The sequence below is a fragment of the Prunus persica genome, chromosome G7 (genome assembly GCF_000346465.2).
Source record: "Prunus persica cultivar Lovell chromosome G7, Prunus_persica_NCBIv2, whole genome shotgun sequence".
Lineage (NCBI taxonomy): Eukaryota > Viridiplantae > Streptophyta > Magnoliopsida > Rosales > Rosaceae > Prunus > Prunus persica.
This window is the reverse complement of record NC_034015.1, coordinates 12,572,440-12,598,083: the sequence shown is the minus strand read 5'-3', so window position 1 is coordinate 12,598,083 and position 25,644 is coordinate 12,572,440. Positions and strand designations below refer to the sequence as shown.

At 37.9% G+C, this 25,644-nt stretch overlaps 5 protein-coding genes across 7 annotated transcripts; 4 read left to right on the top strand and 1 right to left on the bottom strand.

Moving 5' to 3' along the window:
* LOC18769311 (trafficking protein particle complex subunit 8) lies at positions 1,050-12,841 on the top strand. Of its 2 annotated transcripts, XM_020567940.1 has the most exons (28): positions 1,050-1,704; positions 1,823-1,917; positions 2,543-2,642; positions 2,860-2,964; positions 3,149-3,311; positions 3,612-3,729; positions 3,818-3,880; positions 4,003-4,083; positions 4,223-4,317; positions 4,421-4,571; positions 4,763-4,849; positions 5,625-5,744; positions 5,815-5,943; positions 6,030-6,127; positions 6,237-6,360; positions 6,956-7,063; positions 8,030-8,171; positions 8,436-8,546; positions 8,673-8,733; positions 9,294-9,369; positions 9,489-9,668; positions 9,769-9,879; positions 10,225-10,386; positions 10,490-10,648; positions 10,846-11,079; positions 11,308-11,481; positions 11,731-11,843; positions 11,978-12,841. In XM_020567940.1, the coding sequence occupies exons 1-28, from the start codon at positions 1,542-1,544 to the stop codon at positions 12,519-12,521; spliced, it is 3,867 nt and encodes a 1,288-aa protein (XP_020423529.1). In that variant the 5' UTR covers positions 1,050-1,541; the 3' UTR covers positions 12,522-12,841. The 2 variants fall into 2 exon arrangements, with proteins under 2 accessions (XP_020423529.1, XP_020423530.1); XM_020567941.1 differs by lacking the exons at positions 1,050-1,704; positions 1,823-1,917; positions 2,543-2,642; positions 2,860-2,964 and having other exon boundaries at positions 3,211-3,311; positions 3,963-4,083.
* Positions 13,638-15,443, top strand: LOC18770071 (syntaxin-121). The gene is made up of 2 exons (XM_007202170.2): positions 13,638-14,626; positions 14,814-15,443. Exons 1-2 carry the CDS (start codon positions 14,071-14,073, stop codon positions 15,227-15,229), a joined length of 972 nt encoding a protein of 323 aa, XP_007202232.1. The 5' UTR covers positions 13,638-14,070; the 3' UTR covers positions 15,230-15,443.
* Positions 16,475-18,729, top strand: LOC18769326 (syntaxin-121). The gene is made up of 2 exons (XM_007202976.2): positions 16,475-17,380; positions 18,134-18,729. The coding sequence occupies exons 1-2, from the start codon at positions 16,852-16,854 to the stop codon at positions 18,484-18,486; spliced, it is 882 nt and encodes a 293-aa protein (XP_007203038.1). The 5' UTR covers positions 16,475-16,851; the 3' UTR covers positions 18,487-18,729.
* LOC18769187 (putative deoxyribonuclease TATDN1) lies at positions 19,091-22,975 on the top strand. Of its 2 annotated transcripts, XM_020568444.1 has the most exons (13): positions 19,091-19,271; positions 19,413-19,433; positions 19,516-19,616; positions 19,730-19,787; positions 19,910-19,953; positions 20,079-20,159; positions 20,312-20,382; positions 20,502-20,612; positions 20,835-20,917; positions 21,552-21,768; positions 22,348-22,431; positions 22,546-22,588; positions 22,694-22,975. In XM_020568444.1, exons 1-13 carry the CDS (start codon positions 19,250-19,252, stop codon positions 22,748-22,750), a joined length of 993 nt encoding a protein of 330 aa, XP_020424033.1. In that variant the 5' UTR covers positions 19,091-19,249; the 3' UTR covers positions 22,751-22,975. The 2 variants fall into 2 exon arrangements, with proteins under 2 accessions (XP_020424033.1, XP_007202247.1); XM_007202185.2 differs by lacking the exon at positions 22,546-22,588 and having other exon boundaries at positions 19,101-19,271.
* LOC18770036 (33 kDa ribonucleoprotein, chloroplastic) lies at positions 23,175-25,558 on the bottom strand. Its single transcript, XM_007202041.2, has 4 exons — positions 24,748-25,558; positions 24,547-24,648; positions 24,131-24,442; positions 23,175-23,853 (listed from the first exon to the last, which is right to left on the bottom strand). The coding sequence occupies exons 1-4, from the start codon at positions 25,189-25,191 to the stop codon at positions 23,602-23,604; spliced, it is 1,110 nt and encodes a 369-aa protein (XP_007202103.2). The 5' UTR covers positions 25,192-25,558; the 3' UTR covers positions 23,175-23,601.

Sequence of the window (25,644 nt, the reverse complement as noted above, 5' to 3'; positions counted from 1 at the left end):
CCAAATGTCACCTTAAGTTTTCAAAATTCATGATTTATCACATGACTTTAACATCATCTAATTTTCCATCCATTTTGAAGGGTATTTTAGTCTTTCCAAACAAGAGGGTTTACATAGCTTTATATTTAAATTATATAAAAAAGATGGTTTACATATTAGAAAGACTAAAATACCCTTCAAAATGGAGGGAAAATTGGATGATGTTAAAGTCAGATGACAAATCATGGATTTTGAAAACTTAAAGTGACATTTTGCTTAAATTTTTCTTTAAGGTGACAAATTGAAACTGATATATAAGTTCGGGTGATATTTGTACAAAAATTAGAAAAGTTATTTTCGAGTGTGATTCTCTTCGTTTCAATTTTTCAGTCATTGAGGAAGTTTTACCCATAGTTACTATATTATTATTGGGATTGCTCTATTGACAATATGTGTCCTTTGTACTTTTTATTCTTATTGATCTAATAAAATTTTATCATATTTTTATCCAAAAAAAAACCTAAATAGTTTATTTAATGTCTAGTATACTTATTCACTTTTTATCGTTAAATATGTTATATTAATCACAGTCCCGATCTCTTGGACTACAGGGGTCTAAGAGATTTGTGGTCACTTCCCGTTGGATGTAAATTCAACGGTTCACTCACTCTTGCACTTCTTTTAAGAAACTTTTTTGAACCGTTGGATGTTACATCCAACGGTGGGTGACCACAGTTTCTTGGACCCCCGTGGTCCAAGAGATCGGAGCTGATATTAATCATGTGTAAATTAAAGCACGTAGTTATGACTCGTAAATCATAATCATGAAGGAGTAAGTTTTGAGAGGGGGAGGTGTTGAAGTTTTTATTGGAAAAAGTTGGCCTAGGTTTTTACAAGCATGATCAAGAAAATCTTCTGACTTTCCATTACACATAGGCCATTTGATTTACTTCATATTCTCTCATTCTCTCATTCTCTCATTCCAAATAGTTTTCGTCGTTAACAAAAAAGCGCTATCCAAATGCATTTGCCTATACTTTGGCAAAAAGAACATTGCCTATAAATTTACCCATGCAAGATACCAACCATCAAGTTTTGATATTCATAACCTACATTAGGGTCTTGGTCTTTCCTTAAAAATAATCATTGGTAATTGATATCTGATTGAAAATTGGCTCAAATGAAAGCTATAAAAGAAGAAGGATTTTATGTGACCTAAAAAATTAACATGGGCTTATCCACCGTCAAATCCAATAAGCCCAACTACAGGACCCAAATACGAAAAATTAAAATAAAATAAAAAAACAGCCAGCTAGCTCTTTACGACAGTCCATACTAGTACCCACAAAACGAAGTCGTAGCTTTTCTCATATGCAGATTCATTTTTGCAACGAACCGCTCCTTCTCATCAGCTCTCATTAATCTTCCATCGACGCCCGGGATCTGAGCGAGCCAAACCCCGAGCCGCCTCGACCCGGTGAGTGGCTCAGTGACGTCATTGAGCCCGAGTTGAGAGGGTCGTCGTCGTCGTCGTCCTCACCCAATTTCAGAGGGGAACAAAAATGGTGGATCCGGCGAATACGCCACTTGGCAGAATGCTGTTGGACGAGATCAGTCCCGTTGTCATGGTGCTCCGCACACCTCTCGTCGAAGAAGCTTGCCTCAAGAACGGCCTCACCTTCATTCAAATGCTCAAGCCCTTCTGCGTCTTCAACAACATCGACGGTGAACACACCACACTCTTTTTCACTTTTCTGCTAATTTATGCATTTACGTATATGTAATTGTATGTTAGGGTTTTTTCGGGTGGAAATTTAGGCTCTTTTGTTTGGTTTTGGTGCAGTGCCCGTACGGACGGCGAGTGATCAACCTTACCGGCTTCAGAAGTTCGGGTTGCGGTTGTTTTATGAGTCGGATATTCGGCAACCGAATTTGGAGGTAACTTTCTGATTGTCTTGTTGAGCTGCTGTGAAAATGCGGGAACTGAAAGAAAATAAACCGTTTGAATTTAGGATTTTCGTTGGAATTTGGGAAACGATAAACCTTCACTTCAGCTGCACTATGATTGTGCGGGTAGTTGAAAATACCATTTTGACTAATGGGTATGCCCGAAGCCTAAATTTTTTTAAGTTAGTTTCACTCAAGTTTTCTGGGCAACTAATTTGACTAATGGATATTAGTAGGCTTCTATTTATAAACATTTAATTCGAAGTTTGAAAGTGCGAACATCTAGGAGAGATGGAATAAGGAAAAGGGAGAAAGAATGATTGTAATTGTAAAGATATTTAAGCTCAACTTGAAACGATTACAAGTTGAACTTGTTAAATGTTATATGTCCCTTATTGGCCAGTTCAATCTATCATGTGTACTGTGTTACTTTCCACCATGATATGTTTCTTCCATGAAACAAGGGGGGGAAAAAGAAGCGCCCTGTTGAGGTGTAGGTGGATTTTGGTATTTGAATATTAGATGCATTGTTCATATGTCGTTTTATGGCTCAGATTAATTTTCTCTGGAGTTCTCAATTGTCAGAGCCTGAGATATATTGTTTAATCTTACCTAGGTAGCCAAAGAGAGGTTGAAACAAGTCATAACCCAGGCTGCAGAGAAAGATCTTTCTGAATTGTGTTCCGACCTGCCTCAAATTAATAATGCAGTGTCCAGTAAGTGATATTCGTTATTTAGATTCGTGGTTGAGCTCTCAAGGGAGTTGTGTTGAATTTGAAAAAGTTGCTATTTTATTTTAAAGAAATGATTCAGCATTTATCTTTCTAAGACTATCCTATGCATCTACCTTTACTTGTATAATTGGAATTGAGACGAATTTTTGTAGTTTACCGGATCTGCAGTTTTAGCAGTGATTAAGGTTTTCCTTTGCAGGATCTGAAAATGAAGTTCTACCATCGTGGTTTCAGTTTTTCAACAAAGAGCTTGTACATACTGTGTCTTTTTCAGACCATGAAGCTTTTGATCATCCTGTGGCATGTAAGGTGTTGAAACTTAAGAAGTACCTATTATCTTGCTTATTTAGTTACAATTTAATGTAAAGGCTGAGCAAGCATGGTCCACGCTATCAGTCATAGACTCATAGTTCTTAATATGATATTTTCTTTTTTTGAGATATTAATTGCCATAGAGTTGTAAGTTTCTTGTTTGATTTTACTTGCAGGTCTTGTAGTAGTTTCTTCAAAGGATGATCAGCCTATCAACAGATTTGTTGACCTCTTTAACACCAACACGTTACCCTCCCTTCTTACCAGTGGGGCAATGGACCCAAAGATTTTGAAGCATTATTTGCTAGTGCATGATAATCAAGATGGCCCTTTGGAGAAGTATGTATCTTTCCTGGCTTTCTAATCATGCTAGAAATTGAATTAATAATCTGCATAGCCATGAAATAAGGAATAATTTGTTGTTGGTTTTGTTCTCTTTCCTAAGATGGACATTTTGTTTCTCTGTCCTTGTACTTCTTTCTACTCTTTTTTGAACAACAATGTTGTAACTTTTCTGCTTGACAAGTTAAACGTGTTGATAAAAATGGATAAGAGTTCTAAGAGAAATTTGAACTTTAGAAAATCAAAGGTGACATCCATGGAAAATTGATATTGTTAGAGTCTTATTTATTTTTGCAGGGCAACTAAAATTTTAACTGAAATGAGGAGCACCTTCGGCTCTGACTGTCAATTACTATGCATTAATTCTTCTCAAGATGGCGTGGTTGAACATCAAGATTATCCCTGGGTGCTTTATGTAATCTATTCTCTAGTACTCAGATCTTACCTTGTTCTTCACTGGTTTGCTATATACATATATTACCTAACGGTATCATTATTGACAGAAATCTGATGATTTACCTAGTCAACCTCTTCGTTGCTTCCTTAATGTTGACGATTTTAATGAGGTAAACTGCTTTTCATTCATATTATCTAATGTTCTTACAATACTATGTAAGGTTGATAATTCAAATTTTTTGCTTACGTCAGAATTTTGATCATGATATCCAATTTGTACAAACTGGGACAGATAAAAGATCTTATGCAAGATTTATCAACTAAACACATTATTCCTTACATGGAGCAAAAAATTCGTGTGCTCAATCAGCAGGTATGTATCTCAATAATATCACCTTTAGTTTTTGGGAGTATTTTACTTTCCGGTTTACAGTCTGTCTAATCCTTTCTTTTATATATGCACTTACACACGTATTAATTATTATTTTTTTATCCAATTCTATGGTTTTCAGGTTTCTGCAACAAGGAAAGGTTTTCGGAACCAAATAAAAAATCTATGGTGGAGAAAAGGGAAAGAAGACGTGGTGGACTCTCCCAGTGGCCCTACGTATGTTGTACAAGAGATTTTATTTCGTTGTTGATGTGTTAGTGTGTGTTCCTAATTATGCCCCTTTATTCTTCTAATATGGGTTTTACATTCCTTGTTCTAGGTATACCTTTAACTCCAATGAATCTCAGATTAGAGTTTTGGGTGATTATGCCTTCATGCTACGTGATTATGAACTTGCATTATCGAATTATCGTCTAATCTCCACAGATTACAAGCTTGATAAAGCCTGGAAACGCTATGCTGGCGTACAGGTGTGTTTAATTTCTTCTGGGTTTTTTCCCCTAAGTTTAAATTTCCTTTTTGGATTTCAATTTTACCCATCTGCTGACATATCCTTACATTTGATATCTCTCTCTTTCTCTCGTGGCTGAAAAGTCTATATTTCGTTTCGTGAATGGTCTCACAGCGTAACAAATCTGACTTATCTCATTTTTTCTTGCAGGAAATGATGGGGCTTGCGTATTTCATGTCAGACCAGTCAAGAAAGGAGGCAGAGTATTGCATGGAAAATGCATTTAATACCTATTTAGTATGTATTTTTCTCCCCACTTTCTAATCAATTGCCAATTGTTTTTGAGATTAATCATCTTTGCTCCGCCACCGTTCATTTGCAACTGAGACCAAGTCCAAGATGTGTCACCCCATAATAAAAGCCCTTGAGAAATAGGTATCACATAACTGAATGCCTTTCCCAATCTCAAGGATAAAACTTTAGCTAAAATCATATAGATGCTAGTGACCAAACTTATAGGTCTATGATCCATGAATTGAATCGATGAAGTTTTAAGAATCAAGCATATTTTAGTGGCATTAGTGCTCACATCACAACCCCACTCTTAAAATACTCAAAGTCTTTAGTTAGATTATCTCTAGTCACTACCCAGCAATCTTGAGAAGCTGTCATGGAAAGACCCATCCAACCCCGGGGACTTATCCCTTCCACAATCAAACATAACCCTCCAAGTTTTGTCTTCCTTCAAAGGCCTTGCAACTCTCTCCTCATCACTTGGATACCAACCCTACCCATCCACCTAAAATCCAACTGTCTCGTCCATAGTGTGTGTAACCTCCCAACAAAGAAGCTGCGTACTTCATTTACAATTCCATCTTTGCTCTCAATGAGCATCTCAGGTTTGCATGTGCATGAATTGTTCTGCAGGTTTTCTGGAAGGAAATTTTGAAGTACTGTTGATTTATATTATAATATCCACTTGCAGCTTCTTCCCCCATATTTCCTGCCTTATTTTCTTCTTTCTGGTTGGACTCTGCGTAACTTATTACACTTGTCATTGGTGTTCAAGCAGAAAGTTGCACCATCTAGTCAGCAAAATGCAACAAGGTGTGGTCTTTGGTGGGTAGAGATGTTGAAGGCAAGATATCAGTATAAAGAGGCTGCCACTGTTTACTTCCGTGTTTGCACTGAGGTAATGTTAATTTTTCAATATAGTAAGTTATTAAGACTCGTTTTCTTACTACTGACTAATTCTTTCTCAGGAGCCGCTACATTCCGCTGTAATGCTTGAGCAAGCATCTTATTGCTACTTGTTGTCCAAACCACCTATGTTACACAAATATGGATTTCATCTTGTTCTTTCTGGTGACCGTTACAAGAAATGTGATCAGGTAGCTATATCTCTAAGTTATGCAAAACGTAACTTGTTTAAGTGTTGCTTCTTTTGAAGAATAGGTTTTTGCCTTTTGCTCTTCAGATCAAGCATGCAATTCGCACTTATAGAAGTGCCATGTCTGTTTATAAAGGAACTACGTGGAGCCATATCAAAGACCATGTTCATTTCCATATTGGACAGTAAGTTATATGGACTTAGATGCAGCTTTAGTTTGTGTATAATTTTGTATGCCAACTTCTTGTTTTACAATCTATAGAGTTTTTTTTTCATACAATTTCTGTGATTCAGATGGTATGCTCTTCTTGGGTTATATGATTTGGCTGCAAATCATGTGTTGGAGGTCCTGGCCTGTAGTCATCAGTCCAAGACAACGCAGGAGTTATTCCTGAGGGACTTCCTTCAAATTGTTCAGGTCAGTACTGGTAATCTTTGTATTCTATGCCGTAATAGAGAAGGTAAAAGTGCAAAGTCCTTAAAGTAACTTGTATTTGCTCTGATAAACAAACTTACCTTTCATTTGCTAGCTCTCTAGGTCTAGTTTAGTTTAGCTTGAATTTTTATTTCCTTGACCTACATTCAGAATGAGTTAATGTCTAACATATATTTAGTACTTAAAAAAAATGTACAGTATTTTCTTCTCATCCCAAACTATGGTGGGCATAGATGTTAGGTAGTTCCTAACTGTTTCAGAAGGCTGCAGACACCCAAAGCATTTGTAAAGTTAAATATGATCCTGACAGGTAACAGGAAAGAGCCTCTCAGTCTAGACATCCATTGAACTGTTCAAGTTAGAAACAAAAAGTATGGGTAACTTCTTTAGCAAAAATTAGTAGACTGCCCTATTTTATGTTTTACTCTTTTACGTTGGCACTTTCTGCTTTCGTTCTTTTCTGAGACTGAGCAATCTAAATTTCTCAAAAAAAATTTAAGCAATCTAAATGACTACAACGTAATCCTTCAGCTAGCTTTTACTGAAAACTGACTGAGCTTTCTTTTGGATCATGTAGAAAACAGGGAAAGCATTTGAGGTATTAAAGCTTCAATTGCCTGAGATCAATATCTCATCTCTTAGGGTCATTTTTGAAGATCATCGGACCTATGCATCATCTGCAGCTGTAAGTTGTATCATAAATTCTTTTCTAGTTTATAAATGTTCTATTCAATGCCCCCTCTTTTTCTCTGTCTCATTTCTTCATAATTGTATTACTTCTTTCTCTCATTTGATGGTGCTATTAGTAGGCTTGTAAGTTTATTTGTAGAATATGTGGATGATGTTCTTATTGTAAATAAGGGTTACACCCTCTTTTGAATATATACATAAGGATGATGCTGTAGGAATATGTTTGGTACAACATTTCAGTGAAACAACAATAGTTGGAAATATGACAGCTCTTGTAAGCCTCGAGTGCTTCGTAATGTTAATGCATATGTGTTTTGAGGCTTTCTCAAGGTGCATGCATTCATTCATTCAATGATGCTGTTGTACCTTATTAAGTCGTCATGTATTTTTGTTGTGACATATGTTGTTGTCACTTTATGTGTGTTCCTTTTGTGATGGTGTAGAGATTGCCACACTGTACGACACAACAAATAGAACTGCCTGAATGTGTTGTTTGACATGCATGACTGTTTTAGCGTTCTTCTACTGCTGCAGTTCATTGTAGAACCATTGTGTAACTCACACACACACACACACGACATGGTTGGGTAAATGTCTATGGATGGTTTGCAAATCAATTTCTTATATTTTTACTGATACATAATACTTTGTAGCTTTTCTAAATTGTGAACTGGTTTTCCCGAAACTTCAATTAAAGAATTTTGAGAGCACTGTATATGAAGTTCTAAATGTGGTAAACGTCATAAGATGCACTAATGAGCATGGATTACTTATTGAGAAGTCATGTAAATTGTGCTATGGTTATAGTCACTGATTATGTGATCATACCTTTGGTATTTGTTCAATTTCTATTTGATGCTGATGAGAAGCATTTCTTTCTCATGGACTTTCTTGAATGACTCTTTAAGTTGGTTTAGACTGCGGATTGTAATTAGCATTATTTTGTTCCAAAACATTCCAGGCAAGTGTCAAGGAAAAAATATGGGTCTCCTTAGAGGAGGAAATGATTCCAAATTTGTCAACTGCCAGAACTAATTGGTTGGAGCTACAATCAAAGCTTATACCAAAGAAGTACAAAGAGTCGAATGTTTGTGTTGCAGGAGGTATGGAGGTGACTGAATATTAAATGAAGTTGCATGATTGATTTATATAACAAACTGCGTCCTTCTTAATGGTATGTCTTTGTGGCTCATTGCAACTGTATGATCTGCTGATGTCAACAATGTACTTTGGTGCCTAGTGATTAAGTAATGATTCACATTCTTCTTTCATTCATACGGAAGAAGGAAAAGCTGTAGTAAGTAGGGTTCTTTTACACTCCATTGAGATACATACCCTAATATTTTGTTCTTCATCACCATATGCAGAAGCTGTCAAGGTTGATATTGAATTCAAAAATCCGTTGCAAATTCCCCTCCTCCTGTCTAGTGTATCCCTAATATGCGAGCTTTCAGAAAACTCTGATGAAATGCAATCTGGTAATTCTCTCTCACTCTTTTTCCCCTCAAACACCACCACTACACCAATTTATCTGTTTAAATTGATTATTTGTAAGTAGTAAGTCCTTGTCACAATCATAGACTGATCATTTCTTTATGATGTAGATGCAAATAGCTCGATGACAGGGGTTCAGAATGATGGTGAATCTACTACATTAAACCATAGGTGCGTACACAATTGTTTATAATTACTTCCAGTCTTTTCAAAGGCATTGGTGAGGCATCTGATGTTTCCTCTCCTTTTCTCCGTTGGCTATACAAGTATCTACCTGTAGAAAAATTCTAATTCGGTCAGTAATATGGCTGACTGCATGCCTCTATATTTGGTCCCCATTTGCACAACTGGTTGGTTTTTAGTATGGACCGGTTTGTTGTGTTTGTAAAATGAGTTTTGGCTTTGCCGAATTCGGGCCTTATATTGGGATGATATTAACATGCTATATTGCATGTTTTTAATGGGTTCTAGGCTGCCTCATGGACTTCTAAAGGTGGGCCTGTTTGCTCTTAAACCATAACCAGTGTATATTTCTTATTTTAAAACTTTGAGGCCCAAAGGTATACTCCTGAATGCTTTGATAATTGGGCTTTGCCTTGCAGGTAGTAAAACACCTCAATCACGCCTTTGTCTTTGAAGAAATTTCTTACTTGTCTTTATCATTATCCCTATTCCAGTTCTCATCATATTTGCACCCGCTAAGTTGGATTTTTTTTGCTGGAGTTTTACAGGGATGTAAACTTTGAGAGTTCTTTATTTTCTGTGTCGGATGTTGGCTTTTCATTAAGGGGAGGTGAAACAACTGTGGTGAGTACTTCATTTGAGTTGTCAAAGTAATGCCGAACAAAGTGTTAATAAGATCATCTTTGCGGTAAATTTTAAATACTTCTGGAATTCTGCTTATTGTCAGTTCCTGTTACTTTCAGGTGCAACTAACAGTTACGCCTAGAGTAGAAGGCATTTTACAAATTGTTGGTGTAAAGTGGAAATTGTCAGGTTTTGTTGTTGGTTTCCATAAATTTGAGACTAACCCTGTGAAGATGATAAGAAAGCGAATACAGAAGGCTAAGCATCATAGTGATAATTTAAAGTTTGTAGTCGTTAAGGTGCTTGCCCTTGCCCCTCCTTTTTGTTCCACCTTCAGATTTGCAATGTAAACTAAGTTTGGGCATCTTTTCCATCTAACTGTATTCTTTCCAATGTCAGAGTGTACCAAAGCTTGAGGGTGTCATTCATCCACTACCCAAAAGGGCATATGTGGGAGATTTACGGAATCTTGTGTTAGAGTTGAGGAACAAATCTGAATTTGCGATTAAGGTATGGGTTTTTTTTTCACTCATGTTCTCAATGATGATCCTTGGTAGGTGGTTTGTCCATGTATGTTTCTGTAGAATGTATCTTGCAGTGTGTTAACTTTTATGGATAGTTTCTTTTCTGATCGTTTAGGAGGTAGTCTAGGTAGTCGGCTTGAACTATGTTTGATCACTTTGAGTTGTATTGTTATGTAGATACCGTTGCATGAGGTAATGATTACACATTATTACATTCATGCTCTTGAACAACAGATACACCCTGCTCGCCTTTATGTCATGCAGGGGCTAACTTTGTGTATTGATGCATCCAATGTGTTTATTGTGCTTATATGGCTTAATATGCTTGCAGAATCTGAAAATGAAGATTAATCATCCTAGATTCCTGAATATCGGGAAGCGAGAAAGTTTGAACATAGAGTTTCCTGCTTGCTTAGAAAAGACAAATTCTGATCATTCTGGTGTTCCTGCTAACCCTACTGACGTTTCTCATTCCATGTTTCTATTTCCAGAGGTCAGTACCATTTTGTCCTGATGTTTATCTTTTCATGATCTCTTATGAGTCTTTAACTAGGCATTATCTGGTCTTATGATCTTTATCTCTTTCTATACTTCAGGACACGATAATTCAAGGGGAAACACCATTATTGTGGCCTCTTTGGTTTCGGGCAGCTGTTCCTGGGAACATTTCCTTGTGCATAACTATATATTATGAGATGGGAGATATTTCAAGCACCATGAGATATCGCACTTTACGCATGCATTACAACTTGCAGGTGTGTGCATCAATATCGATTGTGAAAGTTTCTTGATTTGGTTCACTCTTCTAAGTATAATTTGACTGTTTTCCTATTATTGTGAAGGTCTGAGTTATATTGAGTTGGTGATTTACACATTCCTTTGTAAATCAATGTAATATTTTCAAATGAATGCCTACCTTCAAATATGTTAATTTTAAAATTCATTTTCATAGGTATTGCCCTCATTAGATGTGTCATTCCAAATCAGTCCTTGTCCATCAAGATTGCAAGAGTTCCTTGTGCGCATGGATGTTGTCAACAAGACAAGCTCAGAGAGTTTCCAGGTTCATCAGTTGTCATCCGTTGGGCACCAATGGGAAATCTCATTACTTCAACCTGTTGATGCCATCTTTCCTTCACAATCTTTAATGGCTCATCAAGCGTTGTCATGTTTCTTCATGCTCAAGGTTTGTGCGGATGCTGATACTGTGGTTTCGTCTTTTTATATAATTGTTCTATATGACTTGCCATTTGATTTACATTTTTGCATAACACCTCACAATAATTGCAATGTGGTTAAGAAGACCTGAGGGTCTGGTTAATAAATAGAATTGTATTTGTTTTGACATCAGCAACTTAAGCTCTTATTTTCCTTTTCCCCCCTTTATGCTGATGAATTACGTTTTCGGATTCAGAATCATGGCAAGCCATCAACTTCTGAAGATGAGATATCTACTCATTTCCGACTTCAAGGAACTGATGTGAGATTGGGTACTCAGGGCAGTAGTGGACCACATTTTGATATAGCTAGCTCTCCCCTGGCAGATTTCCACCATTGTGAAAGACTGCACCAAGAAATTTTACATAAGGTTGGTAGATTTCTTGCTATAACAGTTCTAACATCTTTCTCTGTTCAATATTACTGATCATATCACTTGGATTTGGTTGTTTCCTGAATCATCATGTCTTGAAGGGGAACTAAAGTGCTGGATAATAATTAGTCCTTGTTGATTGTGATTTGGGCATCAGACATATATGACCCATTAATATGCTTTTGTACATTATTGATGCTTTTCGGCATTTAACCATATTGAGCTTTTTCTTTCTGTGTGGATCAGGGAGACACCAGTACAGTTGACTTCATATTGATTTCTCGGCCTCTGAAGAATGACAATAATCCTGTGGGTTCTGATCCATCACATCTTTTTTCTCATCATGCATGTCACTGCAGGCAAGTATTGTTTCAATATGAAAGGTTTTGATTATGAATCTGAAAACTATCTTGTCTATCTTTCTTTGCTCAACTCTTATTTCCAATTTTAAGGTTATGTTATGCTGACATATGTTTGGCCGTTAATTGTACAGTACTGCAAGCACCAGTTCTATATCATGGCTAGTTGACGGACCTCGAACCATATATCATGACTTCTCTGCTCCTTTCTGTGAAATAAATCTTAGCATGACTTTATTCAACTCATCAGATGTCGTTGCGTCTGTACACATAAACACCTTGGACTCCAGTACTAGTGATAATTTAAATGATGCAACTCCAGTTCAACCGGCCACGTCTTCTGACAACCAAGAAGGGTGGCATGACCTCTCCTTAGTGACTGACATCAAGGTAACGTCTGATGTCCTTAAAGTCCGGACAAGTAAATCAACACCGGTGGAGAGTGTCTCCCCGTTTATTTGGTCTGGGTCAAGCTCTACCAGAGTCCAACTTGAGCCTATGTCAAGAACTGAAATTCCGCTTCAAGTTTGTGTATTCTCTCCGGGGACTTATGATCTGTCAAACTATGTTTTGCATTGGAATCTTTTACTTTCTAATGATCAAGGAAACCGTGATAGAAGATCGTCTGGGAAATGCCAGGGATATCCCTATTACCTTACAGTGCTCCAGTCAGATTAAAAATTTTCTTTCATTTTTGCTTCCTTCTCTGTTCTCAATTATAGGAATCACGGGTGTACTATGTTATGTATCTTTGGCCTGTAAATTGTTATGTTTGTGTATCTTTTGTTTTTCCTCTATTTCTTCTTTTTCTTTTTCACCAGAATAGGAATATTATGAAAGGCTTAGGAAAGGTAGGAGACGAAATGAAATTGTTTTATGTTCTCTGAATAATAATAGCAATGAATGTTTAATTGGTGTATTGCCAAATTATTGTACACGAATGTGCCATTTTGAATAGAAAAATATGATATCTACGCATTTTCATGCGTATTTTGTTACTCGGAGAAATTTACGCTCGGTTTCTTTAAGTCGGTGGATTGTTTATGTTTTTGGCCAAATGAATCTTTTTATGCTGCACTTGTGCAAAGACTTCCTTGGGAGTAATGCACGGGGTTCATTGTGATTCCTAGAAAACGTTCTTTTATGTTTGAAAACTATCTTGGTAGTTGGCAACCAAATAGAACCAAATAAGATTGCAACCTTCCCCACAAAAGTGGAAGGCATCCTTTTAAGTCCATCCGTGCTTGTAGGTTCCATCTACAATCACATTCCATATGGCAAACAGCCAAATGGGAGTGTTTTTTTTTTTTTTTTTTTTTTTTTTTTTAATGCAGACAACGAAACATCATAGAAGACGAACGCCGAATGAAGACGGCACCAAGTCTCTTGTTTTAGGAAAATATTTGCAAGCCATCCCTCTATATGGGCGCGTAATTTCTTTTTTGTGTTCTTCATTTGGATGGAGTGATTCCAAATCGGGGATTTGGATGACATTATGAGATCAAATTGTCTGTTTAGATTACTATAATTATGTATCCCAAGATTTGAATAAGAGGAAAAATGAAAAGAAAGAAAAACAAATACATTTCAAATTAATCCTTGCATATACTAATTTCCAACTCCATTTTAAATGTACTATCTTATTATTTCAAATATATCATCCTTGAATTGTAATCTAATCTTACAATTTAACCTTATAATTTCATTCAAATCATAGAATCCATGAGCCAGTTAATTAACCAATGATTAGGATAGGAGTTCCCTAATTTCCTTCTTTCCCACACAAACAAATCACAATTAACATTCAAATTAATCGAAGCCAATTTTGCCAATTTCCTTTTTCCCTCACGCGTTTTTTTGTCCCAAACAAGTAACAAGCCCAATTGCTGCAGAGTCATCATTAGATTCATTCATAGATAGGACTGGGTCTCCTCTATCAAAGAGACATAAAGTTAGTTCACCTTCTAAGAAACAACCTCCTTCATTTTCAAAACAAAATCCACAACACCGCGTCCACGTCTCTACGTCTCTTTTCTTCTCTCGTCCTGCGGAAGAAGACTCAGACACCTCGTTGACTAATTACACCTAAAACCAAACACCCCTCTGCCCCTTCCTCTTCAAAACCTCACCAGATTTCGTCTCTCCATTTACTCCCATTCTACTATCGATTCAATCGGATTTCGATTTCCATTTCGATTTTGATTTTTGGATTTGAGAAGCAGCAGCCATGAACGACTTGTTCTCTGGCTCGTTTTCGCGGTTCCGGAGCGAGACGAACACGAACGACGATCACGTGATCGAGATGTCATCGGCGGGGTCGAGCACCGGTGGCGTCAACCTCGACAAGTTCTTCGGCGACGCGGAGTCCGTGAAGGACGAGCTCAAGGAGCTGGAGCGCCTCCACCAGAACCTCCAGTCCTCTCACGAGCACAGCAAGACGCTCCACAACGCCAAGGCTGTCAAGGACCTCCGATCTCGCATGGACGCCGACGTCACCCTCGCCCTCAAGAAGGCCAAGGTCCTCAAGGTCCGCCTCGAGGCTCTCGACCGCTCCAACGCCGCCAACCGGAGCCTCCCCGGCTGCGGACCCGGTTCGTCCTCCGATCGGACCCGGATCTCCGTCGTCAACGGCCTCCGCAAGAAGCTCAAGGACTCCATGGACAGCTTCAACTCCCTCAGGCAGAAGATCTCGTCCGAGTACAGAGAGACGGTGCAGCGCAGGTACTTCACCGTCTCTGGCGAAAATCCCGATGAGAAAACCCTCGACCGCCTCATCTCCACCGGTAAGGGCAATCCGTCACTGTTTTTTTTTTTTGCTCTTTCCACAATTTCTTTCCTCTAAAGAATTTAAGACTCGAACTTGATGCAAGTGGGCGGATTCACGGCGGTTGCCAACCGGCCTAATCCACGTCTGCCCCTTCTTAAAATTTTGTTGCTTGATTTATGATTGGATTTTAATTAATTTTGCAGGAGAGAGCGAAACGTTTCTGCAGAAGGCTATACAGGAGCAGGGGAGGGGCCAGGTTCTGGACACGATCCATGAGATCCAGGAGCGGCACGACGCCGTAAAGGACATGGAGAAGAATCTGCAGGAGCTGCACCAGGTGTTCCTGGACATGGCGGTGCTGGTGCAGGCGCAGGGGGAGCAGCTGGACGACATCGAGAGCCACGTGGCGAGGGCCAACTCGTTCGTGAGGGGCGGGACCCAGCAGCTGAACAAGGCCAGGTTTTACCAGAAAAACACCCGCAAGTGGACTTGCTTCTTGATCATTTTGCTGCTGGTTATTGCGTTGATTGTTATTCTGAGCTTGAAGCCCTGGAACTGGAACAATGGAAATAATAATAATAATAATAATCCCACGCCTTCTCCACCACCACCAGCATGAGTATAGGAGAGACTAGTTTTGTCACATTGATTTCATATTTATTTTTTATTTCTATTTTTTTGAATTGGTGGTGTTCATTTCCTCTGTAATTAAATTACATGTCTTCTGGGTATAGCTTGCCTATTTTCTTGGGGTGTTTTTTTATTTTTTATTTTACATCTTCTATTTTCTTTTCATTATGCACAATATAAGAATGAGTTTCGATTAGGTGAAACAGTGTTTTCAGTGACTGTGATGTGAGTGTAGAAGCTTTATGGAGTTGTGGTCAAATGGGCAGAGCAATATTGACTCTAATTTCTTAACTTCAAGGATGGGGCAATTGGGTGATCAATCAATACATTTGTGAATACTAATAAATGTAGCAAAATAGAAATTTAAAAAAAAAAAAAACTAGACAGCTTTCAACATATTTGTTGGTTTAGATTCTGAGAATTTAGATGAGTGATAAATTGGTACCTAAATTAATAAATATCAACGTTATAAATGGTTCAAAAGAATTCATCTGTTGGATTACTGGGCATAAGAAAACGACTTAAGCTTATAGTTACTAGTTTAATGAATGCAAGCGATGGTCTATTCATTAAAAAAAAAAGTTCAAGGGTTATATCCAATTCAAACTTTTAATGATTTTTATAGAATTTAAAAGTTGGGAAATATTTTACCTGAGATATTCAATTTAGATTTTTAAAGAGTTTATAAAAGTCTAGTGATATTCAATTGTGACTTTTAAAAAGTAGTTAAAAGTATTTAGTTTATGAACTCGAAACGAAATTGTGAACGCTAATTCCACATCAATAAAAAAAAAATTACAATTTACAAGTTCATAACCATCAAAATGAAATTTAGACAGAAGTCACAAAACTATGAGCAAAACCATATGGGGATAACTGAATCCCAAAAAGGATTTTGAACTGAGATTACGTCCAAAGCAATTTTTGCACATATTTTATCAAGTACAAAAACCCGATTGTTTTTTCACACCTTGTAATATTAAAACCAACTTTTAACATTATGTTCTTTGTCAACCGAAGTTGTTACGAATAAACTTTTAAATTATTGGAGGAGGTCGGTCTAATTTTGTACACAACTTGGATCTTCCTAAATTAATCCAACTTGCATCCATAAACACAAATATAAATATAGGAAAATAAGTGTCAAATAATTCTCAATGTAATGGTACTTTTCTTCTCAATATTAAAAAAACGTGTTTACTTACTTCGCATCGCGGGAACAAAATAGCCAAATGAAACCTTCAGAAAATAATTATCATGGAACGAGGTAGATTACTTTTTAGGATTAACTAGTCCGCACAACAATAGTCCTGAATTGCTCCAAATGGACACTAGAAGGGTGGAAAAAACATGGGTTCTTTCCTTTGGCTGCTAAAGGAACGTACTTGGTACCTGGTACCTGGGATATCTTTGAACCCTTCAAAGTTAGAAGAAGTTGATCAAACGCTGCCAAGACTTGACCACCAAGTCAAAAACGACTGCCATAAACCATTCTCTGTGCATAACATCCCCAACACAAACCAAAAAATTAATTTGAACACGCAGAAACTCAGAGAGAGAGCCACCACCAATTTCTGAGTTTCCAATCATTTCCATAGCCTCCCGGAAGAAATGAACGACTTGCTCTCAAGCTCCTTCTCAGGGGCCTCGCCGGAACACCATGTCATCGAAATGACCCCTTCGAAAGGTGACGACCTCGGCAAGTTCTTCCAGGACGTCGACGCTGTCCAGAGCGAGCTCGACGAGCTGCAGAAGCTCAACAAAAGTCTTCGGAGCTCCCACGAGCAGAGCAAGACCCTCCACAACGCCAAGGCTGTCAAGGAGCTCAGAACCCGCATGGACGCTGACGTCCACCTCGCCTTAAAGAAAGCGAAGATCCTTAAGGTGAGGTTGGACGCCTTGGATCGGTCCAACGCCGCCAACCGGAGCCTGCCTGGCTGCGGCCCCGGATCATCGTCGGACCGGACAAGGACGTCTGTGGTCAACGGGCTGAGGAAGAAGCTCAAGGATTCTATGGATAGCTTTAATGACTTGAGGCAGAAGATATCGTCTGAGCATAGAGAGACTGTTCAGCGTAGGTACTTTACCGTTACCGGAGACAACCCTGATGAGAAAACCGTTGACCTTCTTATCTCCACCGGTAAGATAACAGTTCCAATACCATATTTTGTCAAATATTTGAATTTACAATATTTCCTTACATAGCTTTGTCTTGCCCGTTAGAAAATAAAGTTTACCTTTCAACAAAGGTTGGCTGATCAAATTTAGTCATCAAATTGGTTCATTAAATCAAATGAAAAAAGTTATTAGCCGGGCGTATATCACATCACGTGACATGTTGATAAAGTACGTCAAATTCACCCTAAATTATCACATGCATACTCATGTAGAATGGTCAGAGTTTTTTTGTTTAAAAATAAAATAAAATTAGTACATGAGGAAACTGTCACACGTCACTTAGTATTACAAGTCCATCCATATTATAACATATGTATTTATTTATAAATACTTGAATATAAATTCATGAAGTTAATTATGTCATTTACTCATATTATAACACGTGAATTAGTAATTAATAATACGTAATTGTGTGAGCATAAAACTAACAAATTTGTCACGAAATTCGAATTTGAAATCTCTCTCAACATTGGGAAGAAAGATATAACTAACGAATAGTTAGTTAGTACATATATACATATATCGTTAGAGTTTATATATTTGTAAATACACATAGTATATAATTTGGGTGAATTCGATATCTCATATCAACATGTCACATGGTACATGGTACAACATCTTGTTAGAAGTCATGATTGAAATTTAAACAATTGATACAACGCCACGAGCAAAATTAGATGCTTTAGAATTAATTAGATGTAGCAACGATATGCAGGTGAAAGCGAGACATTTTTGCAGAAGGCAATCCAAGAGCAAGGAAGAGGGAGGGTTCTGGACACCATATCCGAGATCCAAGAGAGGCATGATGGTGTGAAAGCTATGGAGAGGAATCTGAATGAGCTGCACCAGGTGTTCATGGACATGGCAGTTCTGGTGCAAGCTCAAGGTGAGCAGCTGGACGACATTCAGAGCCACGTGGAGCGAGCTAATTCGTATGTGCATGCCGGCAATCAGCAGTTGCAGAAGGCCAGGTTCTTGCAGAAAAACACCCGAAAATGGACCTGCTATGGCATCATAATCTTGCTCATCATCGTCGGCATTATTTTGGCCTCAACGCTGCCTAATTAAAGTACATAGATCATCGTCTGCGTGCGGTCGTCCATCTATACTCTTGTTTTTATTTTCCCATATATATATATATATATATATTTAATGCTGGAGGTGCTCTCTATGTATATTGTAAGTATATTTGATTTTTTGATGGGATATTTGTATGATATGTAGCATTTTTCTCTGTTAAAGAATTTGTCTGATCAATTTTTTTAAATTTCCAACTAGTTTAATAGAATTTTGTAACAAATATTCTCCTTACGACCACTTCTCAAAAGAGTCATTTTATTTATAAAATATTATTGATCACATTGTTAACCATTTTTTAAATAAAAATGAGTCTCGCCGACATGAGTGGAGGCCACTTTTACATATATGGAAGCTAAAATTATAGTGACCGAATTATTTACCATATCTCGAAAACAACATAAGCCTACTTCACCCTCTAACCCTAGATCCCCCAACTCCAAACACCAGACTTGGGAACTAAAGCATCAAACTAAATAAAAAAGTTTATATAATGAGGCACTATGTTGAGGGTCAATCCAACCGTATGATAATATTGAACTTGAACATATTCAAACCTCGATTGTTGAAACCCTGACCCGAAATGGGCCTAAACGGACCCAATTGTATGAGTTTATAATTATGACCGATTTCTGTTCAGAATTTGGGCTATAAACCAGACCAAACCGGAGCTTTCCCGTCACAAACCAATAGCAAAACGAGATTTTAGTAATATCAGCAGGTCTTTCCTTTCCCTCTCGCTATCAGCTTGGCTATGGCGACAGTCCGCATGATAGGCAAGTAGCTCTTCCAAAATCCTTTCTTTCTACATCAATACCTTCATTCATTCATTCATTCGCACACGCAGTTAACAACTCTCTCTCTCTCTCTCTCTCTCTCTCTCTCTCTCTCTGCGGTTTTGGTGACACCAAATACAGATATAGCCGTCAACTTCACAGGTGAGGCATTTCATCAAACACTTCTCATACCATTTTGGCTTCTTAAATTCGAGTATCGGAACTGAATTTAAAACGAAATCAGATGGCATGTTCAAAGGAATCTACAATGGGAAGCAGTGCCACGTCTCGGATATAGCTACTGTTTTGAGCAGGGCTTGGACTGCCGGCGTCGACCGCATCATCGTAATTCTCTTTCTCTCTTTCTTCTTTTATTCTCTTTTTGAGCATATAATAGTTAGCTAATTATTATGGTTTAATGCGCTCTGAAATTAGAATTAGGCTTATGGATAATGTAGGTCACTGGTGGATCACTTGAGGAATCAAAGGAAGCTCTAACAATTGCAGAAACCGATGGTTTTTTTTCACTTGCTCCGTTTTGTTGCGATTACTATATTGTTGTATATAAATATCATTGTCAAGTTTCAAAAATGTATCTTTTGAGCAACAAATGTGGGGTTTCCTCTGGTTTTTTGCAGCAAGGCTTTTTTGTACAGTTGGTGTGCACCCAACTAGATGCAAGGTTTGCTCTTTTTTATATCATAATTGTGTGGAAATAGTTGAAATGTACATTTGTTTGATTTTGGGTTTGGATTATAGATGCTTGTGAGTGAATTAGGCTTATTGTGTATTGTGTATTCTGTTTAGGAATTCGAAGAGAGCGGGGATCCAGATAAGCATTTTCAGGCGCTTTTGTCATTGGCCAAAGAGGGAATAGAGAAAGGAAAGGTATGTCCCATACCCAACGGCCCATTCTCTTTATCATGAAGAAAATAAGGCATGCACTATCAGGTTCTTAAAAAGAGTGGTCTGTTCAGATATTGATATCAGGAAGTAATATATTTTATGCTGCTTAATTTGTTCTCCCTTGTGTTTGTAAGGTGGTTGCAATTGGTGAATGTGGATTGGACTATGATAGGCTTCAGTTTTGCCCAGCAGAGATTCAAAAGAAGTATGTGGTTTCTGAAAGATTTTCTTTTTCTCCATTTTCTGCTTGTTCCCTATTACTTTTCTTTCGATCAAATGATACATTCTGTCGTTCCCATCATTTTTCTGTATTGCAAAATCTAGGTATTTTGAGAAGCAGTTTGAATTAGCACATGCCATGAAGCTGCCCATGTTTCTGCATATGCGTGCAGCTGCTCCAGATTTTTGTGAAATTGTGGAGAGAAATAGGAGCAGGTGAGAATGCTGTGAGCACCATAATTCTATAATCAAAATGTGCTTTTTAAGTTATCCCTATTTATTTTCTTTCTTTTCTCTTTTTAAATTTTCACCCACCCTCAAATTCCCTAGTTCTGGTTGACGGGGAAAGCAGAATAAAACTGAAAAAATGAGTTGACGGGGGAAGCAGTGCCTGTGCTTTGTGCATGAACTTGTTACATTTCCTCTGCTATTTCACAGATTCAGCGCAGGGGTGGCCCATTCATTTACTGGTAGTGCAGAAGATCGTGATAAACTTCTTTCCATCAGCAACATGTATATAGGTGAAAATGTTATTAAAATAGCATATCTTAAAATATTAATCTGTCTATCCCTGTTTAAGTTTACGATGTCTAGTTCGTTCTCTAACATTGTTTTAAACTGAATTTCTTTGAATATGATTTATTCAGGTTAAATATGGAAAAAAGGAAAAGAAAATAAGATGTACTATGCCTAGAGGATTTCATAAAAGTTGATGGTTAGGCATGGCTTTTGATTGTTCAGTTTCTGCATTTGTTAGTCGACCCCGATTCTCCAAAAGAGGGAGAAATAAATTAGACGAAAGGATGAAACAACTTTGGGGTTTTATGAGAGATCAAGATGACCCCAATGTAGGCCAAACTGGGGGTAGATGCAAGAACAGATGATGGATGTCTTAAATCCCCTTAATAATGTAAAAAGACATGCTGCTAGTCTAGATTGATTTACCAAAAGGAGTGATATTGGGGTTGAGCAGAAAGTTAATGTTTTTGTATAGAGGGGATTTTGATTTGAACATTTACTTTTTTAGTAGGATCAGGAAAGTCAGTGTCCTATATACTGATTTCTCCTCCATAGTTAAACAACACCTTCTGTTGCATAATGAACATTTTATGTTGATTTAGATGGGGCTCATGAATACCTTTTTGTACCAAACAGGTGTAAATGGTTGCTCTCTGAAGACAGCTGAGAATCTTGATGTTGTGAGGAGCATTCCTATTGAGAGGATGATGATTGAGACTGATTCTCCATATTGTGGAATCAAGAACACAAGTGCCGGGATTAAATTTGTAAAGTCCACTTGGCCTTCTAAGAAGAAAGAGAAGTACGATCAAGAGTGCATTGTTAAAGACCGCAATGAACCGTGTTTGGTTCGGTAAGTGGAAATGTTTTTCTACCACCATACCATGAACTTTTTATTTTCTTTTATTTCCTTATGTGAAAAAAAAGAAGAATAATGAACCTGTAATGTGTATGCAGAAAACTCTTACAGCATGAGTTGAACTGTTATACTGTTCAGTGAAAAGTAATTTCACCTAATTAGAAATCATATACTGCTCCTGTAAGAAGTCCCAGTACTGCATAGTTTTTACAATAAGATATCTAATAATCTTATGTCACAAGGTGTTATATAAGAACTGAAGGTGTGTGATGTGTCTAGTAGGGAAATTATATTTGTCAGATGGAAGTGTTTTATAATGGACTACCCATGTATTTATCTTTGTTGGGACAACCTGACTGTTGGGAAATGTGAATATTTTACATTCTTGTTTGCCTCAATATTGCATTCTGGATCTTCTGTCTTCTCTTTCGTAACTTGACATGTAGTTTGACCTTGGTGATTTCAAATTCGATGTCAACAGGTGTCTCTTGGCATGTTCCTTTCAAGTGGTTTTTGTTTTAAGCTTCTAAATTATGTATCTGCTTCTTAATTCAACATGGTTGTTGTTTTCAGGCAAGTTCTAGAGGTGGTAGCTGGTTGCAAAGGAATCAGTGAAATAGGTCAGCTGAGCAGGACACTATACCACAACACTTGCCGGTAATTTTTCTTGAACTTTTTGGACTGTCTGCATCTTCTTTAGATGTGTAGTGGACCTCATGGAGTAAACTCGTTGCTCACTCTGCTGGAACACCAATTCACATTGTATGGCAGATTTTATGAGTTTTGTCAGTGCAACCTGAGCATGATCAGACCGGTAGTTCCATCCCATATTTGCCAGTAGAGTCTGTCACTGTGGTGCTTTATTCACGGGTCATTGTAAGGTATGAGGTTTGCTTCCTAACGTCTTACTGTTGTGCAGGGTTTTCTTTCCTCAGGACTTGGATTCTGCAGCAGATTCTCTACTTGCTGGTCATGACCCTCAGTGATAAAACCAAATTCCTTCCCGCCGCAGGTTATTCAGTTCCTCTTTCATGACCCTCAGTGATAAAACCATTCTGTATTTTATTTGCCAGCGACCTCCAGTTATGAAAATAGAGGATTCATTTTATTATTGAGTTGAGGATTTATCAAATATGTTTTAGAGATCAAATTATTTATTCTCAGGCTGTATTAGTAAACTCATTGTCGTCGCTTTCAAAAAGCTCTACCAGGTTCTAACATTCTTGCAAATAAAATTAGTTAAAAACATTGATGCACTTCCATGGTTAACAAATTGAACTTTTAAAAAGACTGAAAAAAAGAAAGAAATCCCAGCGGACCAAAAAACAAAAAACAAACACTGGCAGGTCGTGGACATGAACTGAAAATGGAAGGTGACTTATTTTTCACGTAGCAAAAATATCAATTTCAAATATTTTCCTCTCTTTTATATATAATGTAAAAGAAATTACATTATTAATTATAATTCATTATCAGTATACGACAAGCGTATCAATGCTAATTGAATGAAAGTAAAAATACAGGGCCGATTAAGAGCTGGATTCTGCCATTGTTCCAGGACATATAGCCACTGCCTCAAACATCAGTTTTTGTGGCACAAAACTCGTACTAGGCAACCTCCTTGTGCCTACGTTAACTGCATGCACATTTGCTCTACAACCGTATAACTCTTGCTCTTACCAAACAAAAAAGAAAACCATTTTAACTCTCGAATTTGCCTCATACCAACTTGGCAATATGCACACAGCTGTGGAAAAGGAACAGGATATTGGAGCAAGAATAAACCACATTCAAGCACCCACTCCTCTTCAATAATAACCCCGGAATTCAGACGCTAACGCTAGAAGAAATCAATTCACTGCTGCCAGCATCTTCTGTCTTTGTTTCTGATGCTGGGGGAGACACCAACTCGCTGCTGTCTGTGTTTTCTGCAGTTGTTGTTTCTGATGCTGGAGGAGAAACCACTTCACTGCTGTCTGTGTCTTGTGCAGTTGATTCTGACGCTGGCGAGGAGGAAACAGAAACAGTCCTAGCTCTTTCTGCAGCCATATTTAATCGCAAAGGCCGCCCATCAACCTCCTATTTTTCAATTCCGCACACAAACAAACGGATTATTATGGAACCACAATATCAATCACAGGGATCAATTGCCATTACTCATTTGGTACCCCGTAATAGATCGCATTAGACCTACTTATGTTGTCAGACAAATGCTTATGCTGCCATTTGAGTGTGAGCCACACATGTGGGCAAGAATCAACTCGATCAATGGTTCATATTCAGAGTCTGACAACATAAGCCAGTCAATTCCTTCCTATACCGCGTACCAAATGAGGGGTTAACAAAATTTTCTTACCACTTCATTCATGGCAGCAACAGCAGCTACTGCAGCCTCATTAGTTTCAAAAGTGACAAACCCAAAACCTCTGGATCTTCCAGAGCCCCTCTCATATATGACCTTGGCACCCAACAGCCCTGGCTGCCCTTCAAAGGCATCTTTGAGACCCTGTGAAGTCAGGCCCCAGCCAAGGTTTCCAGCATAAATCTTATGAGGGCTATCTATGTACACCTTGAACCCACTCCTTATGCTCTTGGGTCCCAATATTTCCCTTTCCCCTCCTTTTGGCACTTCTGGGAAGTTCACCTTCACATTTCTTCCTCCTACTTGCTATCATCACCAACAAATAAATTAATAAATACATGAAACCCCCCCAAAAAAAAGATATTGCATTCAAAAATCAACTAACACAACCAAATTTCCTTGATTCTTACAGAGCCATCAAACATCCGAATGGCATGTTGAGCTTCCTCCAGAGTTGACATTGTAACAAACCCAAATCCCCTGCTCCTATCTGTGACTCTGTCATAAATAATCTGCAACAAAATTCAACAAAAACCCACAAACAAAATCATCAAAAATTCTACAAACCCATTAAAGCAAACAATGGAAACACAAAGAAGAAAAGCTCAAACCTCTGAGAAAACCACAGTTCCTGCCTCACCAAACACCTCAGCCAGTTGGGTTGAAGTCAAAGAATAAGGCAAATTCCCCACATAGAGCCTCCCAGCGTCATTGTAAGACGCTACCTTTGGCTCTTCCTCTCTTTGTTCTTGTTCTTCTTCCTTTTCAATGGGTTCTGCTTCTGGCTTTTGTTGTTCTTCACTTTCACTGTCTTCTTCGACTTCGAAACCGTCGAAGGTCGCCAAAGGGCGGCGAAATTGGGTGAGAGAAGAGAGGCGAGAGAAGGTGGGGAAATGGGCTTTGAGCTTGAGGGGTTTAGGGGGTTTAATATGTGGCGGGAAGTGGCTTGGGATTGGGGTGGGCGAGTGGGGGATTGAGAAGTTGGAGATTTTGTTGCAGAGTGAAGAAGAACAAGAAGTACTTGTAGAAGCCATGGATAGAGAGGAAGCTAGCATTGTGAGAGGAAATGGTGGGATTGAAAAGTTGGCTTTCGGTTGGGGAAGGTCTTCAAGTAGAAGACAGGGAAGGGGCTTTGCATTTGACTAAGAAGCAGCCTATTGGCATGGATAAGGTTTGCTCCGCTTTTTGGATTTTCATTTGATAATTTAATCTATATTTTGTTTTGTTTGGTTTTTTTTTTTTTCCTTTTCTCAGATGGTTTAGAATTTTTCGTTTTTGAATACAAACGATAGTTTAAACTACAAATTAGGAAAATTTCTCGCATACACTTCAAAAGTGTCATGAGAATTCAAACATAAATCTATAAGTCAAGACTTTTTTTCACTGAGCTAAATTGTTGGTTAAGGACTTAAGTAATAGATGGAGATTTCAAAACTCCTCATTGAAACAAAATATCATTCAAAAGTTGTTCATATCGAGATTATGTGCTATTATTGGGCAAAATCATG

What these genes read in the sequence shown, in the direction of transcription:
- LOC18769187 (XM_020568444.1), top strand. Translation starts at nt 19,250, where the DNA reads ATGGCGACAGTCCGCATGATAG. An exon ending in TGCACCCAACTAGATGCAAG is followed by an intron (nt 19,954 to 20,078) that starts GTTTGCTCTTTT and finishes TATTCTGTTTAG; the next exon opens with GAATTCGAAGAGAGCGGGGA. An exon ending in CATCAGCAACATGTATATAG is followed by an intron (nt 20,918 to 21,551) that starts GTGAAAATGTTA and finishes TGTACCAAACAG; the next exon opens with GTGTAAATGGTTGCTCTCTG.
- LOC18770071 (XM_007202170.2), top strand. Translation starts at nt 14,071, where the DNA reads ATGAACGACTTGTTCTCTGGCTCGTTTTCGCGGTTCCGGAGCGAGACG. An exon ending in CGACCGCCTCATCTCCACCG is followed by an intron (nt 14,627 to 14,813) that starts GTAAGGGCAATC and finishes TTAATTTTGCAG; the next exon opens with GAGAGAGCGAAACGTTTCTG.
- LOC18770036 (XM_007202041.2), bottom strand. Translation starts at nt 25,191, where the DNA reads ATGCTAGCTTCCTCTCTATCCATGGCTTCTACAAGTACTTCTTGTTCT. An exon ending in GAACTGTGGTTTTCTCAGAG is followed by an intron (nt 24,649 to 24,747) that starts GTTTGAGCTTTT and finishes ATTTTGTTGCAG; the next exon opens with ATTATTTATGACAGAGTCAC. An exon ending in TTCGGATGTTTGATGGCTCT is followed by an intron (nt 24,443 to 24,546) that starts GTAAGAATCAAG and finishes TGGTGATGATAG; the next exon opens with CAAGTAGGAGGAAGAAATGT.
- LOC18769311 (XM_020567940.1), top strand. Translation starts at nt 1,542, where the DNA reads ATGGTGGATCCGGCGAATACGCCACTTGGCAGAATGCTGTTGGACGAG. An exon ending in ATGTTGACGATTTTAATGAG is followed by an intron (nt 3,881 to 4,002) that starts GTAAACTGCTTT and finishes AAACTGGGACAG; the next exon opens with ATAAAAGATCTTATGCAAGA. An exon ending in GTTACAAGAAATGTGATCAG is followed by an intron (nt 5,944 to 6,029) that starts GTAGCTATATCT and finishes TTTGCTCTTCAG; the next exon opens with ATCAAGCATGCAATTCGCAC.
- LOC18769326 (XM_007202976.2), top strand. Translation starts at nt 16,852, where the DNA reads ATGAACGACTTGCTCTCAAGCTCCTTCTCAGGGGCCTCGCCGGAACAC. An exon ending in TGACCTTCTTATCTCCACCG is followed by an intron (nt 17,381 to 18,133) that starts GTAAGATAACAG and finishes AACGATATGCAG; the next exon opens with GTGAAAGCGAGACATTTTTG.